This window comes from Grampus griseus, assembly GCF_964374135.1.
Source record: "Grampus griseus genome assembly, chromosome: 10".
In the NCBI taxonomy this organism is placed as follows: domain Eukaryota; kingdom Metazoa; phylum Chordata; class Mammalia; order Artiodactyla; family Delphinidae; genus Grampus; species Grampus griseus.
This window is the reverse complement of record NC_139004.1, coordinates 62,002,782-62,015,942: the sequence shown is the minus strand read 5'-3', so window position 1 is coordinate 62,015,942 and position 13,161 is coordinate 62,002,782. Positions and strand designations below refer to the sequence as shown.

Below are 13,161 nucleotides of genomic sequence, written 5' to 3'. Positions count from 1 at the left end.
CAGCATGTGCGTACGAGGAGGGAAGGAATGGATGGTAGCCATCTTTGAAGACTGTCTACTGGAGTTCATCACCAGCCTGACACCAAGTGTCTCCCCATTCTCCTCCCTTGTGTCTCTGTTCACAGACCTGACTGTCATCATCCTCGCGGTGGTGGGAGGTGGCGCCTTACTGCTGTTTGCCCTCGGACTCATCATTTGCTTTGTGAAAAAGAAGTAGGTGGAATTTCTCGAACTGTCTTCACCTGAGCTGACACCTCCTTACATCACACAGACCAGAGCTGTCATTAATTATTGACTTTTTCCCTTGCTTTCCATTTTCCCCCGCAAAGATCAATGTTAAATAATATTGCCAGGGCGGGTACTTCCCTAGCGGTCCAGTGGTTAAGACTCCGTGCTTCCAGTGCAGGGGGCGCCGGTTCAATCCTTGGTCGGGGAACTAAGGTCCCACGTGCTACGCAGTGCGGCCAAAAAAATAAATATTGCAGGGGGTGAATTCCCTGGCAGTCCAGCAATTAGGACTCCAACCTTTCACTGCCGAGGGTGCGGGTTGGATCCCTGTTTGGGGAACTAAGATCCTGCAAGCCACCTGGCGTGGCCAAAAAAAAGAGAAGTGGAAAATAAATAATATTGCTGGATGTGAATTATGCTTGGAGGGGCAAAAAATCCCCTACCTAGTAGGAAAAAAAGTACACATGCGGTGACATTTTAGCCTGCAGTTTTACGCAGCTGCCTCAGCATAAGTCCCCTGTGAATCATTTACTGTCTGCTCATTAGACTGTGGTCCTCACAGGGGTGATCTTGGCAGGAAAACGCTCCCGTAGACCCTGCCAGACCAGGCCTGTGAACCCGCTCCCCCCGTCACCTTGAGGAAAACACACTCACGCTGCCCAGCTTGTTCTCCTCCAGTTTCTTAAACAAACTGTCTGTTTTATGCTTGTTTATTGGCCTCCAGACAAGCATCAAAAAGCCAGCCCTGTGGGCAAGAGGAAGGAAGACCCAGTTAACTGACTCAGTCTCACCTTCCACCCCCTCAGGATAACAGCTTCTGTTTTATGAGAGGAAAGTGTTGACCTTTTTAGACAGAGTACATGCTGCTGCCAGATTTCATCAGTTCTGCTCCTATTTCTAATTAAAGCCATGGGGGCGGGGGGAATCTATTTCCCTTAGCAAAAAACTAAAAAAAAATTTTTTTTATTAACTGGGGCCATGAGCAAACAATTGAAATTGCTGATCAGAAATGTCTCTACTGATGAGGGTGGGTTGGCAGGTTCGGGGGAGGCGTCTTCTCTGTGAAATGTGATTGCACACATCTGGCATGAGGGAAAAGGACTTCTTTTAAAGAAACATCATTGTATCACTCCTCTCAGGAAACTTTCCTGTCTGGGGTGCACAGTATGTTCCACCCAGATGGGAAAGCATGGCATTAACACTGGGCCCCAGGTTCCTCATCAGGAGGGAATTGGACGAGGGGAGGGGCCAGCACTTGCCTCCATCCCTAAAGTGCCCCAGTCCCGGCCTGGGAATTACCAGCCCCTGCCTTGCTGTGGGGGAGGCCACTGGCTGGCAGGTTTGCATAAGGCTTGTCTGTCCCCAAGTTGGGTTGGGAGGGAGGACGGGTTCCTGCCATGAGAAGGAGGGCAGACAGTGCCGTTGAACTTGGTCATGAAGCATGTATTTCCTGAGGGTCTCCTGGGCCCTAGGAACCAGGAGAGGTGCTGGGGATACACAAGACACAGTCTTTTCTCCTGCCGTCTATGGGGGCAGAGGGACTAAAGAAGCAGGCAAATAAGGAGGCGGTGTCAGGACAGTGTGAGAAGAGCTTGGTGGGGACAAGCAAGGTGCTGTAGGAGCACATGGGCGGAGCATTGCTACAAGGCTTCAGGCTGGAGGCCTTGCAGCCTGTCATCCTGGCCAGGGAACCCAGTGTTACAAGCTACATGTACTAGATTTATTTTTATCTGAGAAAAGTACAGGTTCACAATGAGTGAACCGCCAGCCATGCATTATGTGGTCCATTATGCTAATTGAGCTACTGTCCTCCATTTGAATCTCTGGTCAGCTAAAAAGTCAGCATCCCCTGCTTTTCACTGGTGGAGATGGAGGGCGAGGCTTTGTTTTCCGAGGCAGGGAGTGCAAATGCCCATCCATGTCCAATACCAAAGAACATTACAAACCAAGCATTAATGGTGTTAGGGAGGAACCTGGGCACCCCAGCCTGACTTTTGTCTTCTTTGTAGCTCTTTCCTCTTTTGGAGGTTACTGCTGAAGGGACTGGATCCCTCTGCTGATGCTGAGTCCTACTGTCCCCAACTCCAGCTAAAAACTAAGATACAACCTTCCTGAGGTTGTATCTGAGTGTCGTATGCTATCATTTAGAAACTAGATGGTCGTAGTTTGTGCCCATGCAAAACTGAGATGAAGCATTAGCTACAGGAAAGAACTCAGAGAGTTATAGAAGGTTGGCCTAGGTACACCCGTGCTTGATGTGGTTGGTTTGGGACACCACCTGTCTCTGCTAGGAAAGAGAGGTTGTCAGATGTCTCTACCTTTGGATACCACGCAGGTATCAAAGCAAACTCAGGCACAGAGGGTGTTAACAGTGCCCTCTCTAAACCACTCTCTGCTCCTGTTTCCACCTTAAAAACTGGAGACAGAAGCTGGTCCCTTTCTAACTGTTCGCTGAGGACAGCAGTTTCAGTTTCAAACGCTAAGCTATTTGAGGGACTTGGGGGAGACCCAGTCAGAACCCTGAATGATCTTCATTCCAGTAGGGATGTACAGTTGGTGAGCCTCTAAGATCGTTTTCTTCCTGACTTCTGTCTTGTTCCCTTCCTCAGTAGGAAAAAGAAGATCAACAAGGGCCCAGCTGTAGGTATCTACAATGGTAACGTCAATACCCAGATGCCGATGCGGCCAAAAACGTTTCAGAAAAGACGGAAGGACAACGAATCCCACGTGTATGCCGAAATCGATGACACCATGGTGTATGGGCATCTGCTGCAGGATTCCAAAGGGTCCTTCCTCCAGCCAAAGGTGGACACCTACCGGCCCTTCCAGGGCCCCACAGGGGACTGCCCTCCCTCCCCACCCCGCATATGCTCCAGGGCTCCAACTGCAAAGTTGACCGAAGATGAGCCATCCTCTGGCTTCCTTTCTGAGTCTGAGAGCGAAACGTACACCTTCTCCTACCCCAGCAACAGGAATATAAGCAATGGGAACACAGACCCTCCCTTGCTAGAAACCTACGAGACCATGGAGCCTGGGGAATAATTTGGACCCACCCCTAAGACTTGACATAAAGCAGGGCACTGAGATGCCCTTTAGGGTTCCCACCCAGAAATCCTGAAGAAGAGGAATTCTGTGGAAGGATAGCAGGAGGTTTTTCTGGATGCCACCAACTTCTGATTTCCAAGTGGACTCATTCCAGTGCTGAGACATTGAAAATGATGAATTGTGATCTGGATACAATCATCACAGTGAAAGTCCTTCTAAACTCAGGTTGGGTTGTAACCAGTCCATAATGAGAGGGGAGAGGCTGAATCACGCAGGACAGGGATGCAGTGAGCCCTGGATTTGGATTTAGACTTCTTCAGGTTGACAGTGCCAACCCCTAGGAGCCCACGGAGACCCGTGCTCTCACTGGGGTCCCCTGGGTGGAAATGTCAGTATGCTTTATTATATTTATTTGGTGGTCCTGTGTATTTAAGAAGTCAATTGTATAGCCATGCAGCTCTTTTCACCTGACGTAGTGACAGCTCACGCTAACTGGTTAGTTGGCTGGGTTTTGACTTCTGCTCACCACTAGATGTGCTTGTCCCCTGGGAGGTGGGAATAATTTGCAGTCTGTCCAGCCAGAAAAGGGTGTACGTGTTTGAGGGTACTGACGCACATCTGCTTTGATAAGAGACTTGCTGGTTCTCTTGCTCTGTGTGTGGTTATCCTACCATAGAAATCCATCTTGAGTCTCACTGTCCTTTGACCTAGAAGTAAGAGAAATTTCATGGAATTGCCATGTGTGGCTCTCCCAGCTGCAGCAATACTTTAGCATCTAAATAGAAATTTAGAGAGTATTTTCATCCTCTGAAAACATTGAAGGATACACCAAAGGGTGGCCGCCTGCATTAGTTTCCTAATGCTACTGCAACAAATTACCACAAGCATCGTGGCTTAAAAGAATGCAAATTTCCTATCTTAGGGCTCTGGAGATCAGAAGCACAAAATGGGTTTCACTGAGCCAAAATCCATGTGTCAGCAGAGCTGTGCTCCTTCTGGAGTCTCTAGGGGAGAATCCATCTCCTTGCCTTTCCCAGTTTGTAGAGACTGCTCACATTCCTTGCCTCAGATGGTGGCAATGTGACATTCTTGCTTCCCTCTTTTACTGACAAGGACCTTTCACTTATAAAGCCCGGCCGGATAATCCAGAATTATCTCCCCATCTCAAGATCTTTAATTACACTGAAAAGTCCCTTCTGCCCTGTAAGGTAACATATCCACAGGTGCTGGGGATTAGGACATGGACCATTATTCTGCCTACCACACCTTTCCTGCCCCTGCAGGAGAGACTGGAGAATGATCCAGCCTACAGGTGTGTTTTGTTTAGCCTGTGCATCTTTTTAAAGAGTTAGTCACCAACATTTAAAATTATAAAATGTTTACATAAAATTCTGGATCAGAAGGTCTGGCCATGCTGCGGCTCACATTCTCACCGAGCAACAACCAGCTGGAGTTGAAACACAACTCATCTTTAGATGCGGCATCTGGTTCACCAGTTCACCACAGGGCCCACCAACCCTGTCACCTCACACACTGAGGCTGAGGGTCTGCTGCTATTGGTCAACACGCTGCAGAGTTGCTTCTCATAATGAAATGGAAAGTTCAAGACTCATATCTCATATGAAATAAGAAGACAATTCTTAAGGCTGATGGGTGCTTCAGGAAAGTTTCTTTTACACACAGCCCACATCCTTCATTTATACTAATTACCAGCCCAGCTCCTGTGGGCATTTGCCTTTGTGGCCCCTGTTCTCATCCGGGAGGAGAAGAATTGTGTTATGGCTTGTCAGTACAGTCCCAGGTCGATACTTCTGTGGCAAAACCTCCTTTAAAAAGTAGATGTAGGGCTTCCCTGGTGGCGCAGTGGTTAAAGAATCCTCCTGCCAATGCAGGGTACGTGAGTTCAAACCCTGGTCCAGGAGGATCCCACATGCCACAGAGCAACTAAGCCTGAGCGCCACAACTACTGAGCCTGCACTCTAGAGCCCACGAGCCACAACTACTGAACCCGCATGCCACAACTACTGAAGCCTACGCGCCCTAGAGCCCGTGCTCCGCAACAAGAGAAGCCACTGCAATGAGACGCCCGCTCACCATAACAAAGAGTAGCCCCCGCTCGCCGTAACTAGAGAAAGCCCGCGCGCAGCAACAAAGACCCAATGCAGCCAAAAATAAATAAATTTTTAAAAAATAAAATGAATTAACTTTAAAAAAAAAAAAGAAAAGTAGATGCAGGTCGTCGTGTTCAGTGACTTCACCTTGGAAATACACTGCCCAGACTTGTCCACCTGCTACTTTGCCTCCATGAAAAGGAGTTTTGCAATCTCCTAAATGGTGTGTTCCAGGGTTTTTTTTAACTCTTTCCAGGAGGAAGAGTATGTTGGGGTTTTTTAAATTATGCCTTCGGTGCTGACAGTGACACCTTTACTTCTGAAAGGCTGGCTCTGCTCAGGGACCCTCAGCGTCGACATGAGATGCTGGCAAACACCCTCCAGGAAGGGCCAGAGGAGGGCTGTGCCTTCCTTCCCTCTGCTGAAATTGTATCAATATTTAAAATCATCGTTGGGGCCCTGACCCTCCATTCTCTGCCTTCTCTGACCTCCTGGCTGCTTCTGACAGTCACTCAGTCAGTGCTCTGAATCCCACCCTTAAAGCATGGCTGTCATCACACGCCACCTTTACTCACAAGGGCACCACGTGGCCATTTTCTTTTAACCGAGAGCTCAAAACTCCAGGCCAAGTTGCTGTCTTCCTGAGACCTCAGGTAGATTTAATGTTTTCCAAAGACATGCCTCCTTGAAGGGGCCAGCCCGACATACCCCTGGCTCTTTTCTTTAAAGCCCAGGCTCCACTTCTGTAAAATATTTCAGGGTCACTGAAAACCAAACACATTTGTTGAAGCCTAGCGTGTGCCAGCACAGTATCCTCCACGCTGGGTCTGCTGATGCCGGGCTGCCCTCACGCCCATCCTCTGTACCTGTGACAAAGCCCGACTCAGACAGGACTGGTTAATGCTGCAGTCATTTTGCACGGGAGGGTGATGTCTCAAGGAAGAGTCATGGGGGAAAAGCATAAGTCCATGGAACATAACCTGGGTCAAGGTTGGGACTGATCTGTGTGGATCTGCAATGCTTAACTCAAAATAATTTATTTGTTGTATATACTTTTGAGGCAGCATTTTATTCATTTCCTATACTTTTTTAAATAAACAAATATACAGAAAAAAAGGCATCAGGTTGTTTAAATGCTTTGGCGACCTGTCCCCTGGTTCAGCTGAGGCCCTCATTTCCCAGGTTCAACATGGGCTCAGCAGATTCCATCTTCTCTATGTGTTTATGGTCCAGCAAGCTGGACTCCGGGTTGCCAATGAGTGACTGAGAGGCCAGAGTTTGTTCTGTTCTTGTTGAGGCAACCTGAGCCCCCTCTCTGTGACCCTCCCAATACCTGACCCCCACAGAGGCCACCCTTGCCACTGACTGCTCTACACCCAGTGCAGGTCACCAGCCACCAGAAAGGCAGTGGGAGAGGGAAGCTCCAAGCGGATCCCCACCACCTGCCATGCACTTGGAGGGGAGACCCAAGTACACGGAGGAGACCGGGCACGGCTGTGTAACAAACCACAGCAGACCTTAGTGACTTAAGAACAATCACATATTTTGCCACAAACCCACGTTGAGCAGGGATCAGCAGGGATGGCTTATCTCTGCTCCGTGTGGCCTTTCTGGAGCAGCTCAACTAGAATCCACTTTCAAAATGGTACATCACACAGCCGGCAAGTTATTGCTGGCTGCCAGCCGGGAGCATTGATTCCTCATCATGTGGACCACTCACTCCACAGGGATTTCTGGGCTTCTTCACAACACAGAGGCTTGCTTCCCAGGGCGAGTGTTCCCAGCATCAGGATGTCAGAGCTGCTAGTCCCTCAAGGCCTGGGCCTGGAAGCTGGCACAGTGTCACATCCATTCTAGCCTATGGGTGCGTCAGTCTCAGAGCCTCAGGTTTAAGGGGATGCATATATTGCATCGTAAGAGCATTAAATTTGTAGAGAAGTGACAAGACAAAGGAAAAGTACTTTGAGCTTCTAGGAGTGAGTGGCAAATTGTGAAAAGGTAAATAAACAGGGGGAGTTAATGGAAAATACGGGTTTTCGCAAGGTGTGTTGTATAGATTTCTCTGCTGTCATCTCTGGGCTAAGAGTCTAGAGTTGTCTCTGTTGATTAAAGAATCAAACTGTCCTTCCCGGTAGAGAGGGAGAGGACAGAGAATTTTTCTTGTGTCTGTTTCTTCTTAATTGCCTTCAGCTCAAAATGATCCTTACACCAGGCTTGCATGTTTTGGGGTGGGATACTCTGAATCCCTCATTCTCCCATTTGAAACATCAATAAGTTTCATATATTAAAAGTTGAATTGGCAGCTGTGCAGAGAGATTTGGGTTCGAAGTATTGAAATAAGAGATCTACAAAGGTGGAAGCACCATAGATGGAACAAGGGGAAAAGAGCAAATCTAAGTATATTGCCCCATATCTTACTGAATCAGTCTCTTTAGACGTGGGAGTAAGTCACCCTGGTGAAACAGTTGTGTTTCATTTCAGGAAATGGTACTGCAGGTGGGAGCAGGGTGCCCACTTAAGTTAAGCCTCTATATAGTGTGAGCAATCAGGCACTTAATGAGGGACACTTCTATAGAAAATGAAGGGGGGAAAGGGCTCATGGTTAGAACAAACTGTAACCTCAGTTTTTGAGTCCAGAAGGTAGTTAGAAGATTTCTAGATGTTGGGCTCAAAGCATTTATTTATTTATTTATTTATTTATTTATTTATTTATTTATCTTCCAGTTTTATTGAGATAATAATTAACATACAACACTGTATTAGTTTAAGGTATACAGCATAATGATTTGACTGACATACATCATGAAATGGTTACCACAATAAGTTTAGTGAACATCCATCATTTCATATATATACAAAATTTTAAAAAAATTTTTTCTTGTGATGAGAACTCAGGATTTACTCTCTTAACTTTTGTATATAACATACAGCAGTGTTAAGTATATTAGTCATGCTGTACATTACATCCCTAGTACTTATTTATCTTATAACTGGAAGTTTGCACCTTTTGATCACCTTCATCCAACTCCCCCCTCCCCCACTCTCCTGCCTCGTTCCATAACTTTTTTTCTTTTCTTTAACATCTTTTTTGGAGTATAATTGCTTTACGGTGTTGTGTTAGTTTCTGCTGTGTAACAAAGTGAATCAGCTATACGTATACATATATCTCCATATCCCCTCTCTCTTGTGTCTCCCTCCCACCCTCCCTATCCCACCCCTCTAGGTGGTCACAAAGCACCGAGCTGATTTCCCTGTGCTATGTGGCTGCTTCCCACTAGCTATCTATTTTACATTTGGTAGTGTATATATGTCCTTGCCACTCTCTCACTTCATCCCAGCTTACCCTTCCCCCTCCCCGTGTCCTCAAGTCCATTCTCTATGTCTGTGTCTTTATTCCTGTCCTGCCCCTAGGTTCTTCAGAACCATTCTTTTTTTTTTTAGATTCCATATATATGTGTTAGCATACGGTATTTGTTTTTCTGACTTACTTCACTCTGTATTACAGACTCTAGGTCCATCTATCTCACTACAAATAACTCAATTTTGTTTCTTTTTATGGCTGAGTAATATTCCATTGTATATATATGCCACATCTCAAAACATTTTTAGATGGTGGAGTGAGAATAGCAGTGCCAAGCCAACGAATTTCCTAGTTTGCAATTTGAATGTCTGGTGCTAGCATCTACATCAGCGTCACAGTCACAGATATTCCTCAGTGCAGAGCATGGAGGTGTCCAGCTGCACTTTGCAGGGTTTCTCCTCCTTCTGCTGCTCCTTCTCCTTTTTTTTAGACAGTCCTAATAAGGATCTGGACAGCCAGGTTTTAGTTCTCAGTGACACCAAGTTGGGAGGGGGAAAGGAAAAATGGAAATGTTAATTACTAAAATGCACAAATGTTAGGAGCCAGTTTAGCAAGAGGTCAAAAAGCTCAGAGACAGTGAGCATGGCTAGAATTTGACAACCCACAAGAATACACTATATTTTTTCTATTGACACATAGAATTTCTCTCTATAATTATCCCCATTTCTATCAAAGATAATCAAAGAATATTTTGTTTGAAATATATAGTCTCATTAAATTGGGCCTAATCATTTACATAAGTGCAGCATGAGTAGTAACATTTATCCCCAGACTGAAGAGACCTCAGAATTACTAAGAGGCAGCTGTGAAGCACCACCTGTGTACCCTAACAGGCAACCTAACTTCTCTGAACCAAAATTTCCTCAACTGTAAAGTGTGAATCCTAATACCTATTTAACAAAGGTGATGGCCAGGGTGGGGAGAGATGATGTATATGACAATGTCTGGATTTAGTAGCCACTCTTCATTACATCTGCATTGAAGAGAAAAGAATATCGCCCATAGTCTGCTCATCTGGCTTGGTCTCATCTCCAGCAAGCTGGTTGTCTTTTCCTGTGAGCTGACAGTTCTCTAGCTAATTGTGTCAAATTCAAAGATGCTGTACACCTCGTTCTCTCCAAATTCATTTAGCTGTCGGCTCCAGCAAGCTGGCATATGATCCTACAGCATTTGTGCAGCCCTGGAAAGAGATGTTCCTGGGAGAAGCATTACAGCATGAGCCGTGTGGGCTCCACAGCCAAGGAACTGGGAACTGCGGGGTTTCATTTTCTAACATTATTGCAGTATGTTAAGATATTTGGCTGCCTGTGTCTGAGGCAGCCCTGGGTCTTTGGGCCTGCCTGACCAGGCACCCAGATCAGAGACGGACCCCAACAAACACATGTGAGGGGTGCGGCATTCCCTATCGCCTGAAGTAACCATAGCAACGGTTCAGTCTTTTCTCCCTGCTCCACCCTGACCCGCAAAGGACACCTTTCCTCACTGACAAGAGGCTGGGCAAACAGTACCACTCCTTTAAAGATGGTCAGAAACTCATCACTTCTTCTCCAATGTAGAGCTAAGTCAGTGCCACTAAATAGCCTCTAAACATTTGAAAAGTTTCAAACAGAAGTTTGAAAAAAAGCTTGTTAAACAGAAACTGTGGACAGTGTTTGCCTTCATGGAAGGAAACTGTGACTGGGAAACTTTTCCTCCCCATATATCCTTTTGTAGCTTTTGAATTTGAACCATGCAAATGTACCTTATTTTAAAATAAAAGAAAATGAAAACAAAAACTTTAAAAAAAACTTGTCAAAACTCAAGATTCTTTGGTGGTTTTACTCTTCTCAGCCTCCTGTGTGTGCAGTTTTTCAGAGATTTTAAGCCTCCCTTCTCCCCTCCCCACCCCCCGGTGGTGAGACCAGTTTGGCCATATTTCATGCCCCTCTGGTCAGAGATACCAGGTTACTCCCAGAGAGGCTAAAGGCTGGAAAAGACTGGAAGGTGTGGTAGCTGCTCAAACACCCTAGAAGGCTGTTCCACAGCACCTCGGGGACTCCATTCCTCAATGCTGATACTCCCAGGCCAAGAAGTCCTCCGGGGGTTGACAACCAGTCCTGGGAGAGGAGGTGTGGAACTCTCCCCTCGCCCATCTGGAAAGAGGAGTCCCGGCATCAGCTGGTGAAGTGACTTCAGCCCCTTCATTGCCCAGGATGTTCAGATCTGCCCTCTCCAGGATCCAGGCCGGAGGGACTAGAATCCACTCAGATCTTAAGCCCAGGAACTAGGGTTGGGAGGGGGTTGGGTGGCTCCTTGGAGTTCAGGGAGAGAAAATCATTTTGTGATACTTAGTCTTTCGAAAGGAAAAAAATATTTTTAGCCAAAATCCAAGTCCATAGCCCTGTGGGAGTGAAAGAGCCATTATGCCTCAGACTTGGATTCAGTGTGTACTTTGGACCCTGGGCTGGCTCACTGGGTCTCAGGATACCAGCAGGGGCCAAGTCCGTTGTCGGTCCCTTTCTTTTCAAGAGACACTAATTGCTTAGCAGCCTGCCAACTGCAGTGTCACCAGAGCTATCTGCAGGCTGAGCACTTTCCCCACCCTCCACCTGGGGGGCTGGGGGTGAACCTGCCCTCCAACCTCCTCCCAAGGCCACCCCCATCCAACCCCATCACTGGTTGCAGGCACCACCCAGGAGGCCCCTGCTGGTATCCTGAGGCCCAGTGAGCCAGCTGATGGAAGGATAATTGGGAAATGTGTTCTTCAGAGGTGATCCTTTCCAATCAGGATTTAAATCTTCCTCACTTCCTCTTGAAAAGCAACCCGGTGATATTTCTGCAAATAACAGTCTCTTTGAGAAATAGTGGTAACATAGGTACTTCCAATAATGAAGATAAAAACCCCTTATACCTTTTAAAAAAGGTCTAGTGTCAAATCAGTCCACTATATCCAGGATGAAGTATTTTCAATTATGTTTTCCTTAAATAACATGGGTAACAAGCTCCTTTTGAGATAATAAAGACTTTGTCTTTGGTGTTAAAAAAAAATTAATCTATTTTCTCCAGGCCAGGGACATCAGTTTTTCAGATGAGAATTTACACTTGCTACAGATGCTGCAAGCAGACTTCTTGCACAAATAGATCAAGATGTTTCTATTTGTCTTCAGATCCTTGCCAAGAGTTGAGCAATAATTGAACATGGCATCAACTCTGCTTTGATCTTCATGAAGAATTTCAGTGTGGGTAGCACTCAACTGTGTGGTATTCATTCTGCTGTGTATCCAGTTATTTCAATGTACTCATTAAATACCTACTATGCGCAAGACAGTGTGCTAAGGCTGAGTGCTGGTGGAGAAGCTGCCAGGTAAAGTGCTATGAGGGAGGGTTGGGACGTGGGGTGGGGGAAGGGAGGAGATTACAAAACTTCCATGGCAACGTTTGCTCATTCATTCAAAAAGCATGGCACCAAACGAGGTGCTGGTTACCTCGATTCCATTAGATCCTTTCTTGAGTTGTTAAGACACTTCTAAACTGAAAGAGGAATGAATGTGGGGCTTGGCTGGAGAGGCAGTCATAAAATGTGATGAGTTCTTTGCCAATTTTTATTCAATTTTCCCAATTCTGACCTTTTGTTTCTAGCCCTGCTCCCAAGGCAACAGACCAGGTTGCAAGTATTTAGCAAACAAGCTACATTAATCTGTAAACTAATTAAAACATATTGTGATGATTTCTCAGCAATATTCTTTAACCCATAACCTTCATTTTGGATACTGGAAAAGAAAACCGTGCACTCTATTGTGGCCCTCAGGAACACTTAGGGCTGGAGCAGCTAGAAGGTAATAGACTCTGCACCTGTAAGACATAGGTTATCTCAAGATTTACCCTTGATTCCAAACCTCTGCACAGAGGACTATTGTTTCTTTAGGAACAGCAACCTAATATTTTCTTGCCTGAAGGAGAGATGAAAACCATATTCAGGCTACTGAGGAATAAAAGGAACCAAACAGGCTCAGTTGGGGAGGGTGGCACCTTGGGGCTTCCTGGATCCAACTCACCATACCCAGAGTTTGGGATAGAGAAGGGTGGGCCCTTCTATGATGCTTTGGTCTCATCTCAAGTTTCTGAATTGCCATTTTCCAGGTCCCCTTTCCCAAGTTCTTTGAGGACCCAGAAAATTAGAGAGAGGGTTTTGAAGATCATGGCTGTGCTAGGGATGAGGTTCTGCCAAACAAACACTGTCCTCCTCTCTGAACAGCCGCCCTAAGATGCTAGATAACGGATGACATGAGAACATAGGAAGGAAATCAATGAGCTTTGTCTCCTCAGTTGGTCAAATTCTTCCAGCAAATTCCTGTGAAAGGGCTCTTGTCACAGGGGACCATTAAATAAAGGACTGTTTATGCTCAGGGGGCCCCTTCCTCCCTAAGGTGTTCAAGG

General features: G+C 46.2%; 1 protein-coding gene across 1 annotated transcript in view; it reads left to right on the top strand.

Annotated features, from left to right (window-relative positions):
* Positions 1-3,270, top strand: part of CDCP1 (CUB domain containing protein 1) — a gene marked incomplete at both ends in the record, with an annotated part of 52,649 nt that extends 49,379 nt beyond the window's left edge. The window contains 2 exons of the mRNA XM_082664435.1: positions 126-213; positions 2,838-3,270. Of these exons, the coding sequence (XP_082520561.1) occupies positions 126-213; positions 2,838-3,270 (521 nt within the window). The remainder of the gene's footprint in view (positions 1-125; positions 214-2,837) is intronic.
* Positions 3,271-13,161: the final 9,891 nt, after the last annotated feature.